Here is an 18,472-nt window from a genome sequence, read left to right as displayed (position 1 = left end):
TAAGCCAAAAGCACATTGCTTCGCGGAAGCTAAAACGAAAGCTGTCAGTACGTAGTTTGTTTGACTTTGTTGCAGTTCTTGTAAACTGGCAGAGACAAACCTGCCCTGCAGGCAGCGAATCGCAGCAGAGGGAAGAGGACAGAGTTCAGGAGGAAGGACTGATATTGGCAGATGTCTGTGTTTTTCCCATTAATTAAGTAGAGTGTGGCGGCCCGTCATAATTTCATAATTTCATAATTTCATAATAAGCTTTTTTTTTACACTTCTCATAACATAGTGTTTTGCACCGTTACTTCATTGTAGAGCTGTCTCCCATCGCGCACACGGGGGGGAATTGGGAGAAGTCGCTCTGAGTTGCTGGAATATCAAGAAATCCACGCCACTCGCGTCGGACGGCGAGACGCAATTAACGCAAAAAATTTGCATCATTCGCTCGCGCGGACATATTTGAGCTTGAGACAAATATAAGCATGAGAGCCAAAAAGCATTGAGGTTCTCCGTTCGTTACTGTCAGACGTCCTGACTTTGTATCAGAAATGTAGGATGTAACTATTGTCGCTGTAGACAAGATGCTATTTGCATTTTTTTGTGTGGGTTTTGTTTTCAGAGGAGGGTTGTCAGAGAAAGTGGAAGGAACAACGGGCACATATTTGCGGGTTGTGTTTATCCATTCTAGTGTTTATGGTTTGACAAACCCTACGTGTGGGCCTAACTAAAACATACAGCACAACAGCTTTGGAGTGGAAAAAAGGACATGGTGCTCCGAGGGGAATATGCGAGTGAAAACTCCACCACGGACAATTGTGTTATCATTTGATTTTGTTTGCTGGGCTTGTCAGTCATGCCACCAAGATAATCACTGAAGTGTTGCCACAGGGGTGGGGCATTTATTATATTGTGCCTTGTGCATGTAAAATGAAAATGACAAATAGACCTGACAATGTAATGCAAAGACAACACGACCTGATAAACACATTTTGTTTCCAACAGCAAAAAAAGGAGCATTACACGTTTGACAAAGGTGGTGATTTATCGCAGCGTTTGCATTTTACTGGATCACACTATGCTGCGTACATTTTCTGAGCAGGACCTCACCTATAATATTTGTAGTACTCAGTATTGTACATGCACATTTGTACAGCTTGTGTGTGAAAACCTTTTGTTTTGAGAAGGCCAAGAAACCCAGGGCGAAGTGAGCGTCGGCCGCCTCTGCGCAGTGTTAAATGCTGGAAAGCTTACAGCGCCTTGCTCCCTTTCACCAGGGGGTTAATTAGCAGCTCCCCTCCCAATTGTCCTCTGCTTGTTCACTCTCATTAGTTTAATCTGGCTCTGTCCTCCAGCTTGCCTCTATCCTCTTGTGCACCAGAACATCTCACTACCTCTCTACTTATGTCATCGGGGTGGAGTCTCTCCCCTACCCCAAAAGTCTGCTGCCAAACCCCACGGGACCCCCCTGTGATTTAACACACCTGATGCCCTACAGCTTTTGTTTAGCCCTTAATTTTGTCTTTCAGTATTTAAAAAAGGATTAGAAAAATCAAACTGTATTTTGTTAGTCTTATCAGAGGTCCACTTTCGATTATTTGTGCCAATAAGGTTAATGGTACAGGGTTGGGTTTTTTTGAAGAAAAAAAAAAATGTTTAAAAATATATTTTATTTAACAAGTTAGTAGTTAAAAGGGCTTAAAAAAAATCTCCGGCCACCAAAAATATATCTCTTCTCATTTATTAATATTTTTTTTTTATTGAATGTATCCCCACTCACATCATTTTATCACGTGCCCTGCATTAAGAAACATCCATTGAAGTATTTTCTGATTAAGAATCTCATCTAGTCCACGTATGAAAATGAGGGGTGCATGCATGATCATTGCCTTGTAAGAAGGAAAAAATACCAGTGAAGCTTGTGTGTGTATGTATGTGTTTATGTGTGTGGAGAGTCGAATTTCACTTCCTCTCTCCTCACTGTGTTGTGCTCGAGATGTCGGCGCTGATAGGAGTGGCTGGAAAATGTGAAGTCTGCTTCCCTCCTCCTCTTTCTCCTCCTCCTCCTCCTCCTCCCCCACCACCTCTCTAAAAATAGCTGGCAGAAAGAGAAGGCAGTGGAGTCCAGGCTCTATCTGTAGAGCTGCCAGTGGTTTCAACACTCCCACCCCCAGCACGGGAAAAATAGTCTTCTGAATCACACCTCTAATACTAATCACCAGTGGAATGCACTGCCTTAGTTATGTTTTTGCCTGCAATTATTTCAAATCTCATCTATTTACGTTTTAGAGGCAGTTGTTTTTGCGCAGAGGGGCCAATGAGTAAAAGACAAAGATTGGTAATTCATTTAGACAAAGCAGTTTGAAAAGAGAATTTGGGTATTTTTTGGGGAAAACAATAAACAGCGGAACGTTCCTGATACGCTGCATTGATCACCTGACCTCATATCGGTTATGTGTTTCAGTAGTTTGAGCCAAGGTGACAACAAAAAGTCCCTCGAACGAGAGAAGGGTGGATGACTGCAGTAGCTGCAGTACAGGCATGGAGAGATGCCAAGCCGTTGCTGATGTAAATGGATTATAGACTGATTGGAGTTTTTGCTTTGGAACTAAATATGACTTTATTTAACTTGACACATTAGTTTGGTCCACTAAAATTGGTTTCAAACGGACCCAATATATTTATAGACCCTCAAATAAAAAAATGAGCCGTGTAACTATACAGTCATTTTTCACTTCTGACTTCTGTTTTATATTCTAACAAACTGTATTTTAAAAGCCTAATTAGGTTGCTTTTATTTACATTTAAACCAGCAGTCGGCCAATATGTGTTTATTTTTATTTCAGGGCCCATACAGATTATTAGTTATCTAGGAGACCAATACACCAAGAATACTAACAATGACTTTCACATGGGAGCAATTTTTTGAATATGATTTGTTACCATAATACAAATGATAACTATCTCTAGTTGCATTTGGACCAATGTCACATTTTCTTTTTCTAAGTTGATATGGAGATATATAACTGCATAAACTCGATGCAAGCATTATTTGTCTATTTACTCTAAAAAGTTATGCTTGGACGTGGTCATAGGAGAGATGATTTCATATCCACTGAATGCAATCTTAAAATGCACCCACCCACTTTATTTCAGTTCCACTCAGATTCTGATACCTGAGTCTGAATATTTTGAAAAAAAATAAATGTAACAAATAGCAGTAGCCATAATGGAATCGATCACCTTGATCAATTCAAGGTGGTGGTGGTTGGTGGTATGTGGTTGCAGACGGAATGGAAGCTGGTCGCATGTTCTGGCAGCCACAAGGCTTGTGACCAGTCAGCAATGTGTAGCACTGCAGACTCCACCCCATCATTCCTGGACACATGGTAAAGGTTTAAAAAGAACACACCAAAAAATGTACAGTACAGTACAAGACAAATACATACTACGACTCACTGTCAACAATCCATACGGTGGCCTAAATAGTGTCAGCGCTGCAGCATGCAATAATGCCTTTCAGTAACATTTCAAGAAATTATTCAAATGAGATAAAAACATGGAATTGGAAAGAAATTCGGGAAAAAACACTGAAGCTCTTCAAGATGTGAAGCCGGACAGATTGCTGAATTTGACACAATCTTTTCGCTGTTTGACATTCATCAATTTAAGCATTTTCAAACAAGCATTTGAACAAACAATCACAATTGAGATTTTGGTTTGTGTCCACTGTTGGGGTTGCTTAGATGTTACACAGAGGGCTTTTACAGAGGACAAGAGTTAGCCAGCGATATTACCATGAGACATTTTTTCATCACCAAGATTATAGGGTTAAGGCGCCTTGCTGAGATGCAGACCCATTTATCAGCACCGGCCAATCAGGTGACAGGTAGCTACAGCGATGTCAGGCGCTTGAAGGATAAGGTATTCATTCAGAAGGTGTCGACACTCCCCAGGACAAAGGACCAATACCGAATCCCCAGAGAAACAGGGAGGTAAGGTTTGTTTGGAGTAGAATTGGTACTGAAGTATTTTTTGCAACAAAATGTAGTTTTTAAAAATTGTGATGGTAAAGGGTAATTGGTCCTTGCACGTGTGCAAGTATAAAAGGAAGTTCCTTGATTTACTTAGCCAGATGTGGTCACTGAAATTGTGAATCATCCTGGGGTGAACTGTTTGAATAGAATGTTTTATCTGCTGACTTGCTGTGACGTATTTGGACACTTAAATGATAATGGTAATGATTGTACAACCTACAACTTCCATTAGTGTCAAGGATGCCTCAAAGCCTGAAGGCCAGACCTCGTAATTGTTGGGACAAGATTTTTTATTTTTAACAGAATTCTTCTTTGGATGAAGAGTGAAAGTGTCGGGGCTAAGGGCTTCAACCAGAGGATTGGGGTCAGTGGGATAGCCACTGCTTTCAGGATCATCAGCAGGTTTTGTCTTAACCGGATTGTGTCGGAGGAGCTGAATCAACTGTGTCCCAGGATTACAGGGATGACATTGGAGGAGAGTTTAGAGTCCAGAGGCCAGTGCATTGACGGCTTCGGCAGACCCATGCCAGAGTGAGCTCCTCGGGGTTCAACGAGGAGTACAACGAAACCAAAGCTGGCCCTTTGGTTTGCTTTTCTGCTTTCTTGATATCTGGACTCTTAATCCTTGATTGTATTTGAGTCCATAGAGGGGTATGTTATGGTCCCTTATGTTCGTGTGGATTTAAAAAAATAAACTTTTTTTTTTTACTATTTTTCTTTGGTTGTTGAGGAATGGTTATCAGTTGCTTGGTGTGGCAAGTTGTTACCCAAGGGTTTGCTGCTGTTAGGGAGAGAACAGATTCAACATCTTCCTCAAAATTGTTTCATAAGCCTAAAGTAGCAGCCTAGTGCTTGTTGCTAGGTAACAGTTTCAAGCTGGCAAGGACAAGTCTTGAGCTGTCGAGAAAGTGTTGGGCTCTTGTGAGTCTCTGCGACGTAGTCTTGGGCTTTACATATTAGATTAAAGAGACACTATGTGATCCTCAGCTTTTGTTGAAGTAACCGTGTCCATAACATCAATGGGGAAGATGTTGCCCATAATAGATTTACAATATATCCAATGGCTTACATGTGATCCGGTGCACTATAATTCATCGTAAATATGTCACTGTGTCTATTACCACAAACATGAAACGAGCCAGGTGTGATGTCTGTGTTGAGCATTTCATTTCTTGTCTCCAGATCAACAAGAGTCTCGGCGGCGGAGCGAAGCACACCATTAGCAGAGGAAAATGAGTGAACTGGATCAGCTACGCCAGGAGGCTGAGCAGCTCAAGAACCAGATCAGAGTAAGTCGCTCACTGTCCTCAGGTCTGCATGTGCCCCCCCCCCCCCCCATTGGTTTACATATTGACTTTTTGTCAAAAGAAGTTTGGTTCAATTTCACAAACTGACATTTCATTGAAAAGCATCCTATTGTTATACTTATAATAATATGACGATTTAGCACAAATTAGAGCCTTTTGTCAGACGGCGCCTGCTGGGTAAAATGGATTTTGTTCTTCAAAACGCAGGTTCTCTTGGGTTAAATGTTTGGAGATGGAACCCCCTTTACAGGTTTTATATCCAGTGACATTATTAGTAAATTATCATATCCACTGAAACCATTGCCTACCAGTGTGACTCATCCACCAAAGACGAAGACAGGCCATGGGATTCCATCACCAGCCACTGTACTGTATTTTACAAATGATTGCTGTGGCTTTAAGTCCATGTCATCTGCTAATGCCTGTACAGGATTCCCATTAACATCACTATAATGAGATGCCATCATATACGAGTCATTAGTTATGTTGAGGGATGCAAAGAATATATGCTGAAATTTTTTCCACCTGTATTGTTCCACAAGTGCATAAAGCCATTTAAAAAATGGTTACTATCATTACACAATACTGTTAAGTTGATTAATGTAAAGAATATCATTTTTGACAAATTTCTTTGATGGTTAAAGAGCCCAAGACCTAATTGTTATTGATGTAAAACTGCTATAATGGTGTTTTAACATAATGCAGACCCCCCACTGGCCTTTGAACTACAATACCAAAACAATTAGGTTTGTTGATTGATCCTCAAGAGTTTTCAGGTTTGTGAGGCCCCATTGATTCACAGATGTTGAGGTCAGATTTGACTGTTGTTGTGTTTCAGGATGCCAGGAAAGCGTGTGCGGATGCTACCCTGTCTCAGGTGAGAAAAATGTCCATGTCACTGTACTCATCATTGTTTAATTGTTTAACTGGAATAAGATGAATGATAAAAAAGATCTAACCAGCTTTGATGTTTGGCTGGGTAGTTTTAACATGTAATTTGTTATCAGTCATAATTTTTTTCCCCCTGTTTAAATCGTTGTCAAATACATGAACCACCACTGTTTGTTTTCTAAGTGTCCTTTTTTCTGATTTTGATCGTGTTTAGATCACAGCTAACATCGACCCTGTTGGCCGAATTCAGATGCGCACTAGACGGACACTGAGGGGGCATCTGGCTAAAATCTATGCCATGCACTGGGGCACTGACTCGAGGTAATTTCATTCAACTCTATTCTGTCCCTTTCGTCCGGACAGCCCAGCCCCCCCACCCCCCTGCCCTGAATGTAGGATATTGATATGAAACTGGGCTCGGCGCTCTTTGTGCTTGTTATTTCTCCTGAGGGTCCTCATGTAATCATGACCCTTCCACAATAGTTCACTCGCATTCAAAAAGAGACAGTCTTCTTCACATCTGTCTAAACCGATCTGTCGCTTCAACATATAGTCAGTGTTCCAACAATTTAATAGTAGAATATTTGGACTCCTGCACAATAGGTAATATGTTGTAAAATGCACATTGGGCACTCACCAGTCACTCTATCTTTGAGTGTGTCTACTGTGTTGTGTGTCTGTGTCTGCTGTGTTTGTGTGCATTGGGGGTGGAGTATGTGGGTAGGGAAAATACTCAAAATGGAGTCAGCCTTTGTCAGAGCTGATGGCCAAGGCAGATGAAGCAACACTCTCTACTTCCTATCAAGCTTTTTTTTCTCTCCCTGGAGTTGTACACACCTCTCACCTCAAGCAAACCAACAACTTAATCACCGAGGTGCCGGTGTGTATCAGTCCACCGAGAGGCCATCGCAAACTGCTGTCACCTCACCATCCTCTCAGTCTATATACCTGAGAAGAGGTGTATGACTGTTTTTTTATCCACTGTCAGGTCTTCCTGTTTAATTCTTTCATCTGTTAACATTTCACCGCTCAGAGGGGTTGGGGTATTTATTAGACTACCTGCTGAGTTCCAGCCACCCGAAAGGCGGTCAATCGAAGACGTTTTCACCCTTCGTGTCATCTAGGTCAGATATTTTTAGCCATAGCAGAGACACGACTTCTATTGGACTGGGAAGTGTTTCATACAGTTTGAGAAAGAACCAAATCAAACAACTGTACACTTACCCTTAATGAGTCTAGCGCGTAGCAAGTTCACAGTACCTGAGGTTCATAACAATGAAAAGCAAAAGACAAGATGTTAGTTATGGCTAAATCTTAAGTTTTTCTTATTTTCTTTTGCTGCTATTCAATTCTGCGAAGCAAAGCGGCTGCCCAACACACTGAAAGAGACCTGATGAATGAGCAACGTTATTTCATTATAAATTCCAAATTGGACGTTTGATTTTGATTTATTTGATTTAATGTGTTTACTTTAAGGCCGGAAAAGATCACCCCATAATTTTCTTCTGTACTGGAATTCCCAGCGCAAACCTCTCCGACACTGGCCCATTATCTCCCGGAGTGTTCACGTGTCGGCGCGCTCCTGCATGCCTGGTAGTTAAGATTTGCATAGTCCCAGCAGGCTTTGGTTGGATCACTCTTTTCGCTTTGTGCATTGGGGCCATCACTGTGGTTACTCTTGTTTGATTCACCCAGATAGCGTAGCCACCTCAGCACCTGAGAGGCCTCTCTCAGAAGCAAAAACAAGGGGTTGTAACGCCTCCCGTAAGAATAACTGTACTCAAAGTGAAGGGCCAACGGGCTGCTTTTGAGGCCCATAAAATGTTGTAAATATGATGAGTTTTCATTGTATTAGAATTACATAGAAAAGGATCACGTGCCTCATCTTTCTGGATCATTTGTTTCTGTCCATCCTATGTGAAACTGTGATGTTGATGCACCTGCCGCTGATTACAGAAACATATCCATCTCAGAATAAGATGTAAAATGCCATTTGTTGTGAGTACAATTGGACATTAACCGGAACCAAAAAGTGACTTTTCTTGAGGTTTGAAGTTACGGGTCATTTGGAATTGTTCGATAGTTTGAGCCGTCTTCTCTTTCTTTTCATCAGGCTTTTGGTCAGCGCCTCCCAGGATGGCAAACTCATTATTTGGGACAGCTACACCACAAACAAGGTAACAAAAAGAACCCACATCCCAATGAACTTAAACAATCTCAGTGACCTGTAATGTTGTGTCCTTTTCCGTACACTTGAATGGGAGAAAAGAGTTGCACGCAATTTGCTGTTTTGTTGTTGTTGTTTGTTTTTTACAACCTTTGGTCGACTCTGTGAATAGCAATAATTCCAAGTTGTATTGATACAGCGATTGAGCAATAAAAGCAAATGTTGTCCATCAAAATGGAGTAAAATGATGACATCATGAAATATCATAAAATATTATTGAATTGGTTTAGTTGCCCAGTTGGAGCTCGTTCTAGAACTGAAAAGATGCCTACATGTTGACTCAATCTCAAACCTCACATATTTATATGCACCAGTACAAATAATGGATTTTAAAACCAACTGGAGAAATCAGAGGCTTGATTGATCCCAAACATAATGAGTTGAGGTTGTCTAAACATGAAAGGGGTGTGTGTGGTTGACTTTCACCAGATTTCCCAAATGACGTGGTTTGCGGAATTCTTCTCAGGTGAACCATCATTTTTAGCAGTTCATGAAGCTTGAATTTGAAGAAACCATTACTCCTGATTTCATAAATCCTGAGTTCTTTGTAAAACAATTGTCAAGTGTTTTAGTGAGCCAAGTATTGCTATTTATAGTGGACAATGTGGCATTGAAAGTTTAAGTTAATATTGCGGGACACACTTTGCCCCCCCCCCCCCCCATCCCTCTCTCTCTCTCTCTCTCTCTCTCTCTGTCTCTGTCTCTCATCTGTCACTGCATACCATCTCATATTATATCTTCCCCCTCTCCTCCAGGTCCACGCTATCCCATTGCGCTCCTCCTGGGTGATGACGTGCGCCTATGCCCCTTCTGGGAACTACGTCGCCTGCGGAGGCCTGGACAACATCTGCTCCATCTACAACCTGAAGACCCGCGAGGGAAATGTGCGCGTCAGCCGTGAGCTGGCTGGACACACAGGTAGGCCGGACACACTACACTTTACCTCTCCATCCATCAGACCCAGGCAAAAAAAACATTTTGAAGGTCACATCGATCTGTCAATAGTTCACACCGATGCACTCAATCACTGACATGTTTCCCTCAGAAGTCTCTAGTTCAAAAAGATTCTAGACTATAGGGCAGTAAAAGTTGTCTTTTGATTTTAATTCAAAGAATTAAAACACTGGTAGAATGTTTATAAGAATACATTTTTATAGTTGTCATTTCCTTTTGGTGGAGAAGAGTCCATATTTTTTATTTAGCGGTTGTCAGGTAGTAACCTTAGCCTGGACTGACTGAGCATTTTACATTTATTAATTCCTCCTCCTGACAACCAGTCAAATGTAAGCCGTTCTATTATTAGCTCATGTGCAGTATGTTCTTCTTTTCTTTTTGTTCTACGTCAACCCCGTGCACTTGTGTAACCGTAATAATTTTCACATCTAAAAGATGGCAGTCACATGGCGCGTCTGTGTTTCTAAAGTGTTGAGCTCGTAGACAAGGACCATTCATCTGACCAGTGTCACATGATGCAGGAAGTGTGTCAGCATTTTAGTTCTAGTTCCCTCACTAAAGGGAGGGGTACATGCACTCTGCCAGCTAGTAAAGGACGAACGATGGAAGCAAGTCATGACCCATTAGATGCATTACAGGTTATTTTTTTTCTGTTTCTGCCACCGAGTTAGTCGATTCATCCCCACCCACATTTAGAAAAAACTGCATTCTCAGAGCGTTTGATGTTGATTTGGAGTAAGATATCTTTCTCTGAGCAGATACTGAGGACCCATAGCCTGTTCCTCTTAACATTATGGGAAAGATGGTCCTTTATTAATGAGTTATTCAATCAATGTCCCTGATTCCTTGCAGGTTACCTGTCCTGCTGTCGCTTCCTGGACGACAACCAGATTGTCACCAGCTCTGGAGACACCACCTGGTGAGTTGTAGTACTGCAGACAGTGCATTTTGATAAACCAGCACCACCACAAATGTGGACGTCAAAATCTTTAAAACTGTAAACTTTAAATACTGGGCTCCAGAATTAGTTTTTACATAGATTGACCGTGTCTGCTGTTTTAATCTAGGTGCGCCCAAGATTTTTCACCACAGCCTTTTGCCACCATAGTAATATATTTTAGGCATTGCCCTTTTTGGCTACATAGAAAGGGACAAGCCATTCTTTGCACACAAAAAAAACATGCAGTATTCTGGATTTTTTTTTTTAGGTTGTAGACTTGGAGTCAGATGAGGCCAAAGATGTTGAGTTATGATTAGGCATCCTACCCAGTGTTAAGTTACATTTACTTAAGCACAAATTTGAAGTACTTAACATTTAACTTGAGTATTTCCATTTTATTCTACTTAATACTTCCTGTCAACTACAATTCACAGGGAAATATGCTTTCTATTCCACTACGTCTAATTGAAATTTGAAAGTTTTCAGATGAAGATTTTACATAAAGGGTAATGTATCGAGATTTTGCATCACATTATTAAATATGTAACATATGATTTCTAACCCTAAAATAAAAAGCACTGTGTTGTATTTATGTTTTCCTTTTAACATTCACACATGGTTTAATTTCATTAAATGTTCGAATTGAATCTAAAAATGTTGTATTAACTAATACATAAGTCAGAGGGACCAAACCAGTAGTTTTACTTGTACACTTTAGCTACCAATACTTTTATTTAAGCTTTTTTTTCTCTTAAAGGACCTTAGAAGTGTCTTTTTTAATTGAGGAAAGGATCAGAACACTTCCTCCATCACTGATCTCACCAGGGACAGGGGGGACAGGTGGTGGGACAGTTTCCTCCACCATTGATGTCGGGCTGACCTTGGCCTTTCAGGGCCGGGAACAGATCTAATGTGCACTGCTGCATTTTGCATCTTGCTTAAAAAAGAATCAATACTTGGCTTCAATTTTTTTTAAAGCGGTTGGGAAAAGAAATAATGGCACACGCACAGGCGTGTTTAATATCAGCCACATTGGTGCGACCAATTAAAATGTTGAGCTGCAATTGACTGATTTTTAGTTGCATATGTAACTAACATGGTCGTAGTCTGGAGTGCTCAAATATAGTAGTAGTTGCACGGCTATCATATAATATTTATTTCTCCCCCCTGTAGGTTTTCATAGCTTTATGGAAACATAATGGCAATATCAGATCCCCAGATCAACATTTCAATTCCCAGCCAACATTGTCCACTAGAGAGCTTCCTTTTTAAAACAAAGTAAACTTTAAACCCAAATGTTGGATCTTCCTGGTCTAGACTGACTAGACCAGGTAGAACCACCAGCATCATGTCACAAGTCCACCACTTGCCTTCTTGAATGACTCAAGTGTAATTTGACAATGTTCCTTCTTCTTTCCCGCAGTGCTCTGTGGGACATTGAGACTGGTCAGCAGACAACTACATTTGCTGGTCACACCGGTGACGTCATGAGTCTCTCTCTGGCACCCGACACCAGGCTGTTTGTGTCTGGAGCTTGCGATGCCTCGGCCAAGCTCTGGGACGTCAGAGAAGGAATGTGCCGACAGACCTTCACTGGCCACGAGTCAGACATCAACGCCATTTGCGTAAGGACTCTCACACACACTCACTCACACACACACACACACACACACACACACACACACACACACACACACACACACACACACACACACCATACACACGCACTCCTTAGTTCGCGACATTTCCAATTCAAGTCTGTCAGCGCAAATAGGTCCTTAAAGGCAAAACCAAATAAAGTCACAACTGTTATAAGCAAATTGCTAAATGAAAATACAGATAGTTTTGAGTCTGGTGTTGGTGACCGTTACACTGCATCAGAATGTTTTTCTTTCAAAGCTGTGTTTATAGTGTTTCTTGCACAGCTGAGACCCAAGTCATTGTATGTGGTAGTTGTCAGGATTACTGAAAAAGCTATGGACAGATTTGCATGACAATTTACCATAGATAGGTCTCATGCATGGTAACTGGTGGATTTTTGGAGGGCTACTTGCTGCTACACAACTTCAGCACAATTTTTAACACCAAACAAAGGCCTGTGTACAACTTGTTACAATCCCTCTGAAGTAAAGGATGCATGTGCAGAAGTACTGACAACTGAAATATCTCCCTTGATGTTTGTTGCAGTTCTTCCCCAATGGCAACGCCTTTGCCACAGGCTCAGACGATGCGACCTGCCGGCTGTTTGACCTGCGCGCCGACCAGGAGCTGATGGTTTACTCGCACGACAACATCATCTGCGGTATCACCTCCGTGGCGTTCTCCAAGAGCGGCCGCCTACTGCTGGCTGGCTATGACGATTTCAACTGCAACGTCTGGGACACTTTGAAGGCCGACCGTGCAGGTAATCCGCCCGTAAAGGTCCGAGGAGTCGTGCTCGAAGAAATAGGCTAAAATATGCAGGCGATGTCAACACACCTCCACCACATAACACATTTCTGATAGACAGTGAATGCAATACCTGTTTTAGATGAATTAGCAACAGCTCAAGCAAAAATCCACCATCTCATAAACCGTCTCATTTGTGTCGGTGATGGCACTTTGAGCTATGTGATCCAGCAGCAGCAAAACGTCATGGTAGAGGTGTGGGTTTGATTTGCCTTTCAGCGCAGTCGCGTTTCACTAAGACACTATTTGCTTCACTGTGGGGTGAGGCAGAGTTTAAAGTTAGCAAATAGAAGAGCTGTAATGGACGTCATCAAAAGGCCACATTAAAACTAAGGTTACATTAATGCATCAACTTGGACTTCTTTTCAGAGGTGGACTATATGACAGAACTAAACTTCATTTTGAATAATGGTTGTACTGCAACAGATGGAAAATCCCAACAACCTTTTATCACATTTTGACACAAGTTATTGTCCTTGAAGTATGTCTAATACCATTTACACTGCGGATGCCAGTTGCAACTTATAAATTTGTAAAGCAGATCAACAAGTGTTGACATTTTAGACTGATTCAAGTCTGGGTAATGGGGCAGAGCTAAAACATAGTTATGTGCATTTGTTTTCTGTTGAAAAAAGTATTAATAACTGAGTTTATTGTCATGAAGCGCGTTGCACAGTTGCCTTTCCCTGGACCTTAACACGTGACCATAGACTTTTGGTTTTACTCATCTGCGTTTGGAAGGTTAAACAGTTGGTTCCTCGATTTCCTGTTAGAAACTACATCATGAGGGCAACTGAACATTTCCAAACAAAGTTGTGAACAGTTAACTGAGTAGTACCCATCAGAAAAAGGATATCATAAACCCATTGAAGACACCGAATATGCTGGAAACCGCCGACCAGCAGGACGTCTGTGGACACCGAAGGAGCTGCAGGGCTCCGCGGCTGCGATGGGAGAGACTGATCATACAACAAGTCCTGCCTGGCGGCTCCACAAGTCGCAGCTTTATGCCCGTTTAAAAAACTCACATGACATGTGGACTACTGTTTGCTGGAAGGCAACTATGAAAAAAACACTGGGAAAGGAAATGGTGGAAATTTTTGTGGTACGATTACACACAAGTTTAGTTTCTCGGTCATTCGGAGTGGAGTTTTCAAACATGGCACATTAATCAAAAATGAAACAATTCCAGCACTGTGCAGTCGGATTTCTTCTCAGCCCCAGGACCTGCAAGGCTTCTGACAGTAGAGGGTAACATGTCTGAGTTCAGACCTCAGTCCAATCCAGAATATGGGGCTGGACTTGAACATTCCCTGTTCCCCTGAGATTTATGCAAAAAAAAAATTGGAAGAAAAACAATTTGGTTAAAAATGTCCTGTCACAGACCTCTCCACTCAAGGCTGTTGAATTTATTCTTTTCTGTTGATCAGTGTTGGCAGTTCCCCTTTTCTTAGTCTCGATACATACCTCATCTATTTACTACTGAGACCCTAAAGTTCTGATATGTGATTTTCTTTTTCCTGTGCGCACACGATAAATATCTTGCGGAAACACAGTAAAGACGTCATTGGCTGATGCGTTGAAAACCACTGTAGCTTTTAAGACGTCGTTCTTGTCGCTAATAATTTAGAAGCATTGCAGCATTCATTGCTTAATTTGCACAGTTTGCCATGTTGTTGGTGGGTGAGCTGGAAGATGGAAGATCATTTTAAGGGTTAGTTAGTTACAAATTATTTATTCTTTGTGCACAAGATATTTATGATGTGCAAACAAGTTGTATATATTGTGCGCACAAGCTAAAGGAATATCACCTGTCAGGACTTCAGGGGCTCTGTCATTTACAGGGTGTAGTTAGGAAAAAGAATAACTGACAGTGTGTTCTATAGACTTTAAATTGGCACCAATTTGCCAAAGCGATGTTGACTTAATTTTACACAGGAAGAGGCTTTGTGTATTTGCCATTTTAGCCATATTTCCATGCAGTGCCCCTTGTTGACATTACAGCAAACCTCTTAATGTGGCGCACTCACACAACCCCACAAACATTACTCACATTGGCCTTTACCAAGGAGCAGCAGGTCAGACATTGCGGTTGTTTTTACGATTGTGTGTTTGATGCGTTGTATAATCATTGATGGCAGAAGCACTGATAAGTGCCTGCAGATGGGATTGTGCAAAATACAGCAGACTAGAGGAGGACTGCCCCCTGCAGAGAGGTTAACAAACGATTGAGCACAAAGTATTTTGACCCAAAACATTTTTTTGGTTTGTTTGTTTGATTATTCACAGTATAAGAGGCTTGAATGTACATCTGGTAGAGCAGCAAGCGTCACCTGCTCCAGCAGGGAGCAGCCCCTGTGGAGCCATGAATACTTTACAGCTATCGACTGCATAGTGGGTTGGGGGATCAGAGGAGGCCCACATCTGAGCACGCTATTTCAAATATACACACACACACACACACACACACACACACGTTTTTGATCCATTGGTGGGTAGATATTGATTATCAGGATATTGGGTAAGTACAAGCCCGTCATAATTGTCATTTGGAATCTATGTGGTTTAAAACATGTCAGGACCCCAAATGTCCTGGAACCCTTTCACCTCATCTGTTTCCCACTAAGTGCTCGTGTTTCACTTTGTAGGAATCAGCTTGTTATGGATGTAGAATACACTATTTAGTCAGTGATACCCAGTCATCCGGTCTTCACAGCCACGTCCAACCCAGCATGTGATATCCACCAGACAGAGCAGGGTTGTTGCGGCGTCTCACACTCCGCTTTCTCTCCGTAGGTGTCCTGGCCGGTCACGATAACCGGGTGAGCTGCTTGGGTGTGACCGACGACGGCATGGCAGTGGCGACAGGGTCCTGGGACAGCTTCCTCAAGATCTGGAACTAGAGTCTGAAGGTGAACAAAGCGAGAGGAACGCTTCTCTTGTGAGCAAATAGTGGATGACTGTCAAGGGTGACGGTTTAGCAACATCTAGAGTTTGCATTTACTGCCATCTGGGGGCCGGGAATGAAAGTGCAACATATGGATCATGAGGGGAAAACAAACCTCCAGCATCATATCACATCTGTTAAATATATTTTATAAGTGACAGTTTCTGTCTGATCTCGCCTTCAAAATTCTTCTCAAATCTGAAAGTAACTTTATATTGAGATAGTATTTGAAACTACATCTTAAACATGAGTATAATACATTTTTGAGCATTTTCTGAATATTTGTAACTGTAAATCGAGTGTGGATAAAGGTGATGTGCGCTAATGATAAATGCATGTTACTGTACGGTTGTCTGGCAAATTATTTATACGTTGTTTTTGTCTGTTTGTTTCCCAGACGGCACCCGGACTCCAAAGTTGAGTGGAAGACCATTCCAACATCACAATGTTCAATTTTATTGCATATCCAATCTATTCAAACACACCATGATACTGACTCCAAACACCCCCCAAAATAACTATCAAGGGCAAAAATTCTCTCTCTCTCTATCTCTCTCTCTCTCTCCTTCTCATTTAAAAGAGCACAATTGTCTGTCACTCATTCAGCTAAAAAGTAAAAAGATTTTAGAAAAAGCTCGAGGAATTAAGTTGTTTCTAAATGGAACGGAGGGGAAAATTGTGCATTCCTCCCATGACCATGGTCTGGTATTGTAGTAAGTGAAAAAACAAGCCCCGCTGCCGCCGCCGCCGCCGCCGCCGCCTCCACCACGCAAACATGCCCTGCGACCTCATGCTACACAGGTCCGGTCTGAGCGAAGGTTATTACGTGACAGTGATCTAACTCTTTATAGCTTTTTGGCCATGTTTATTGTTGTTTCTGTTCTTTTCATTATTATTATTATTATTTTTTGTTGTTGTTGAAGAAGAGTAGTAGATCGGTGAACTGTCGGCTAATGAGGATCAAAGCTTTGTTTTATTTCCTAGTCTTTACACATTTTAGAGAATGTTTTTAAGTTGAGAACTAAAAGGAACCTCCGGATCACGTCATTTTAAATCCATCTCTATCCCCACTGGAGAACAAAGCGAGAGAATTGAGCTTCGAAAGGGAGTCCTCAAGCCACTTCTGGCCCTTCTGTATATTTAGTCCCAAAATACTTTTACCCTTTTCTTTTTTCCAGTGTAGTCCACAAATCTTTGTTTGCACAAAAATTAAACTTTGCATATATAGAATAATGTCTAAAGAAAAAAAAAGTTAATTAACCAAGCACATGCTGTTTATGATGATGAATGCTCGTTTTTAAAACGAAAAACTACAAAAAAAAGAAACATTTTAACCATTCTTACACCTTTTTGTCTGGCGACAGTGTAGAATAATTAAATGAAGATTAACCCATCGGATCATAATGCACCCTGCCCCCTTTTTCTTCTTTTTTTTCTTCTTCTCCCCCTCCTTTGATTTAGTTTTGTTTTCTCTGGTTTCTGTTGCCCGTGGTTGGGACCGATGATGTGATTTGGTCGGGTCGGGAGAACCTCCACTTTCGCCCGGTTACAATCCGGACGTCTCTCTTTTAACAGAGGTGCCCATTCCGTGCTTGGAAATGCAGTTACTACTCTGTGAATGACATGTTGTATAAATCAATGTTTGAAAATAATGATATTGAAACTTTTTAAGTTAAAAACGAAAAAAAAAAGATTTTGGTTGTCTGCCATGGGTGGGTTATCTCTTAGAATCGCATGCTGTAGAATTGCTTAAAAAGGTGCATATGGAATTAAGTCCTTTGATGTTTTTCTTTAAGAAAATAACCTGTTGAATATATCAATACAATGGTATTTATATTTTTCTTTTTCTTTTCTTTAATTTTTTTTGTTTTGTTTTGTTTTTTTTCTTCTTTTTTGTTTTTGGCTACTCTGTGCATACATGATTCAACTGAAATGTCAAAGCTATGCACTTGAGAAGCAAACCCTGCAACATAAACGGTTACTTGGTCCATACTTGGGAGGGATTCCACAAATTAAGAAGTAACGTAAATGTTTAAATTGTACACATGCATACGTACATCCATTCACCTAAACATACACAATCTCAAATGGAACAAATAAATTTTCATTCCTACTGTAGCAAAACAAAATTCCACTTACAAGAAAAACATTTTATAACAGGTTTTTTTCTGTCCTTTAATAAAAAATGAAAAAAAAAGATCTTGCAGCATCTGAATGGCAGAACTTTCTGTTGTTCCCTTCTCCTTGTAAACAGAGACGCTCTTTCTTTAGCAGTAGTGACATTTTTTTCCATTCTGTTTTTTCTCTGCGACATTCTGTACAAAAAAATGTGCTGTAATTGTGCGTTAGGCCTGGAGTTGGCAAAAGATAAAATGAAATAAAAAATATTAAAATTTATTAAATTCCCTTTCCTTTTCTCTCTTTCTCCATCAAATAACTGTAGAGCTCTGCACCCCCACTGTCCCCTTTTCACCTTTTGTATTTAATTTTAAAGTCAGTGTACAACCGAAAGCTGGATGCAAGATAGAAACTATATTAAAATGTACTGTTATTTAAGATGTAATAAAAAGCAGTTTGAGATGACCTCCTGTGTTGAGTGTGATTCACTTAGAGCGGCTCCCACTGAAGCTAGATTGTTGAAGACTGTTTGGTTTCCTTGTAATTATGTTCCAAGTCAAATAAACAATTTCTTATCCACTGTTGAATCAGCCTGACTCCTCTGTGCAGTCATTTACA

The 18,472-nt window shown here is 41.0% G+C and overlaps 1 protein-coding gene across 4 annotated transcripts in view; it reads left to right on the top strand.

Annotated features, from left to right (window-relative positions):
* gnb1a (guanine nucleotide binding protein (G protein), beta polypeptide 1a) overlaps positions 1–18,319 on the top strand; it is a 33,862-nt gene extending 15,543 nt beyond the window's left edge. For all 4 annotated transcript variants that reach the window (XM_035643781.2, XM_035643782.2, XM_035643780.2 and 1 more), the window contains exons 2-11: positions 5,205–5,311; positions 6,168–6,206; positions 6,435–6,541; positions 8,334–8,397; positions 9,203–9,365; positions 10,254–10,320; positions 11,765–11,966; positions 12,529–12,745; positions 15,586–15,701; positions 16,134–18,319. In XM_035643781.2, coding sequence (XP_035499674.1) covers positions 5,255–5,311; positions 6,168–6,206; positions 6,435–6,541; positions 8,334–8,397; positions 9,203–9,365; positions 10,254–10,320; positions 11,765–11,966; positions 12,529–12,745; positions 15,586–15,692 — 1,023 coding nt within the window. In that variant the 5' untranslated portion in view covers positions 5,205–5,254 and the 3' untranslated portion in view covers positions 15,693–15,701; positions 16,134–18,319. The remainder of the gene's footprint in view (positions 1–5,204; positions 5,312–6,167; positions 6,207–6,434; positions 6,542–8,333; positions 8,398–9,202; positions 9,366–10,253; positions 10,321–11,764; positions 11,967–12,528; positions 12,746–15,585; positions 15,702–16,133) is intronic.
* Positions 18,320–18,472: the final 153 nt, after the last annotated feature.

The sequence above is a fragment of the Scophthalmus maximus genome, chromosome 3, assembly GCF_022379125.1.
Source record: "Scophthalmus maximus strain ysfricsl-2021 chromosome 3, ASM2237912v1, whole genome shotgun sequence".
NCBI lineage: Eukaryota > Metazoa > Chordata > Actinopteri > Pleuronectiformes > Scophthalmidae > Scophthalmus > Scophthalmus maximus.
The sequence above is the reverse complement of the archived record's forward strand: the minus strand, read 5'-3'. Positions and strand labels throughout refer to the sequence as shown.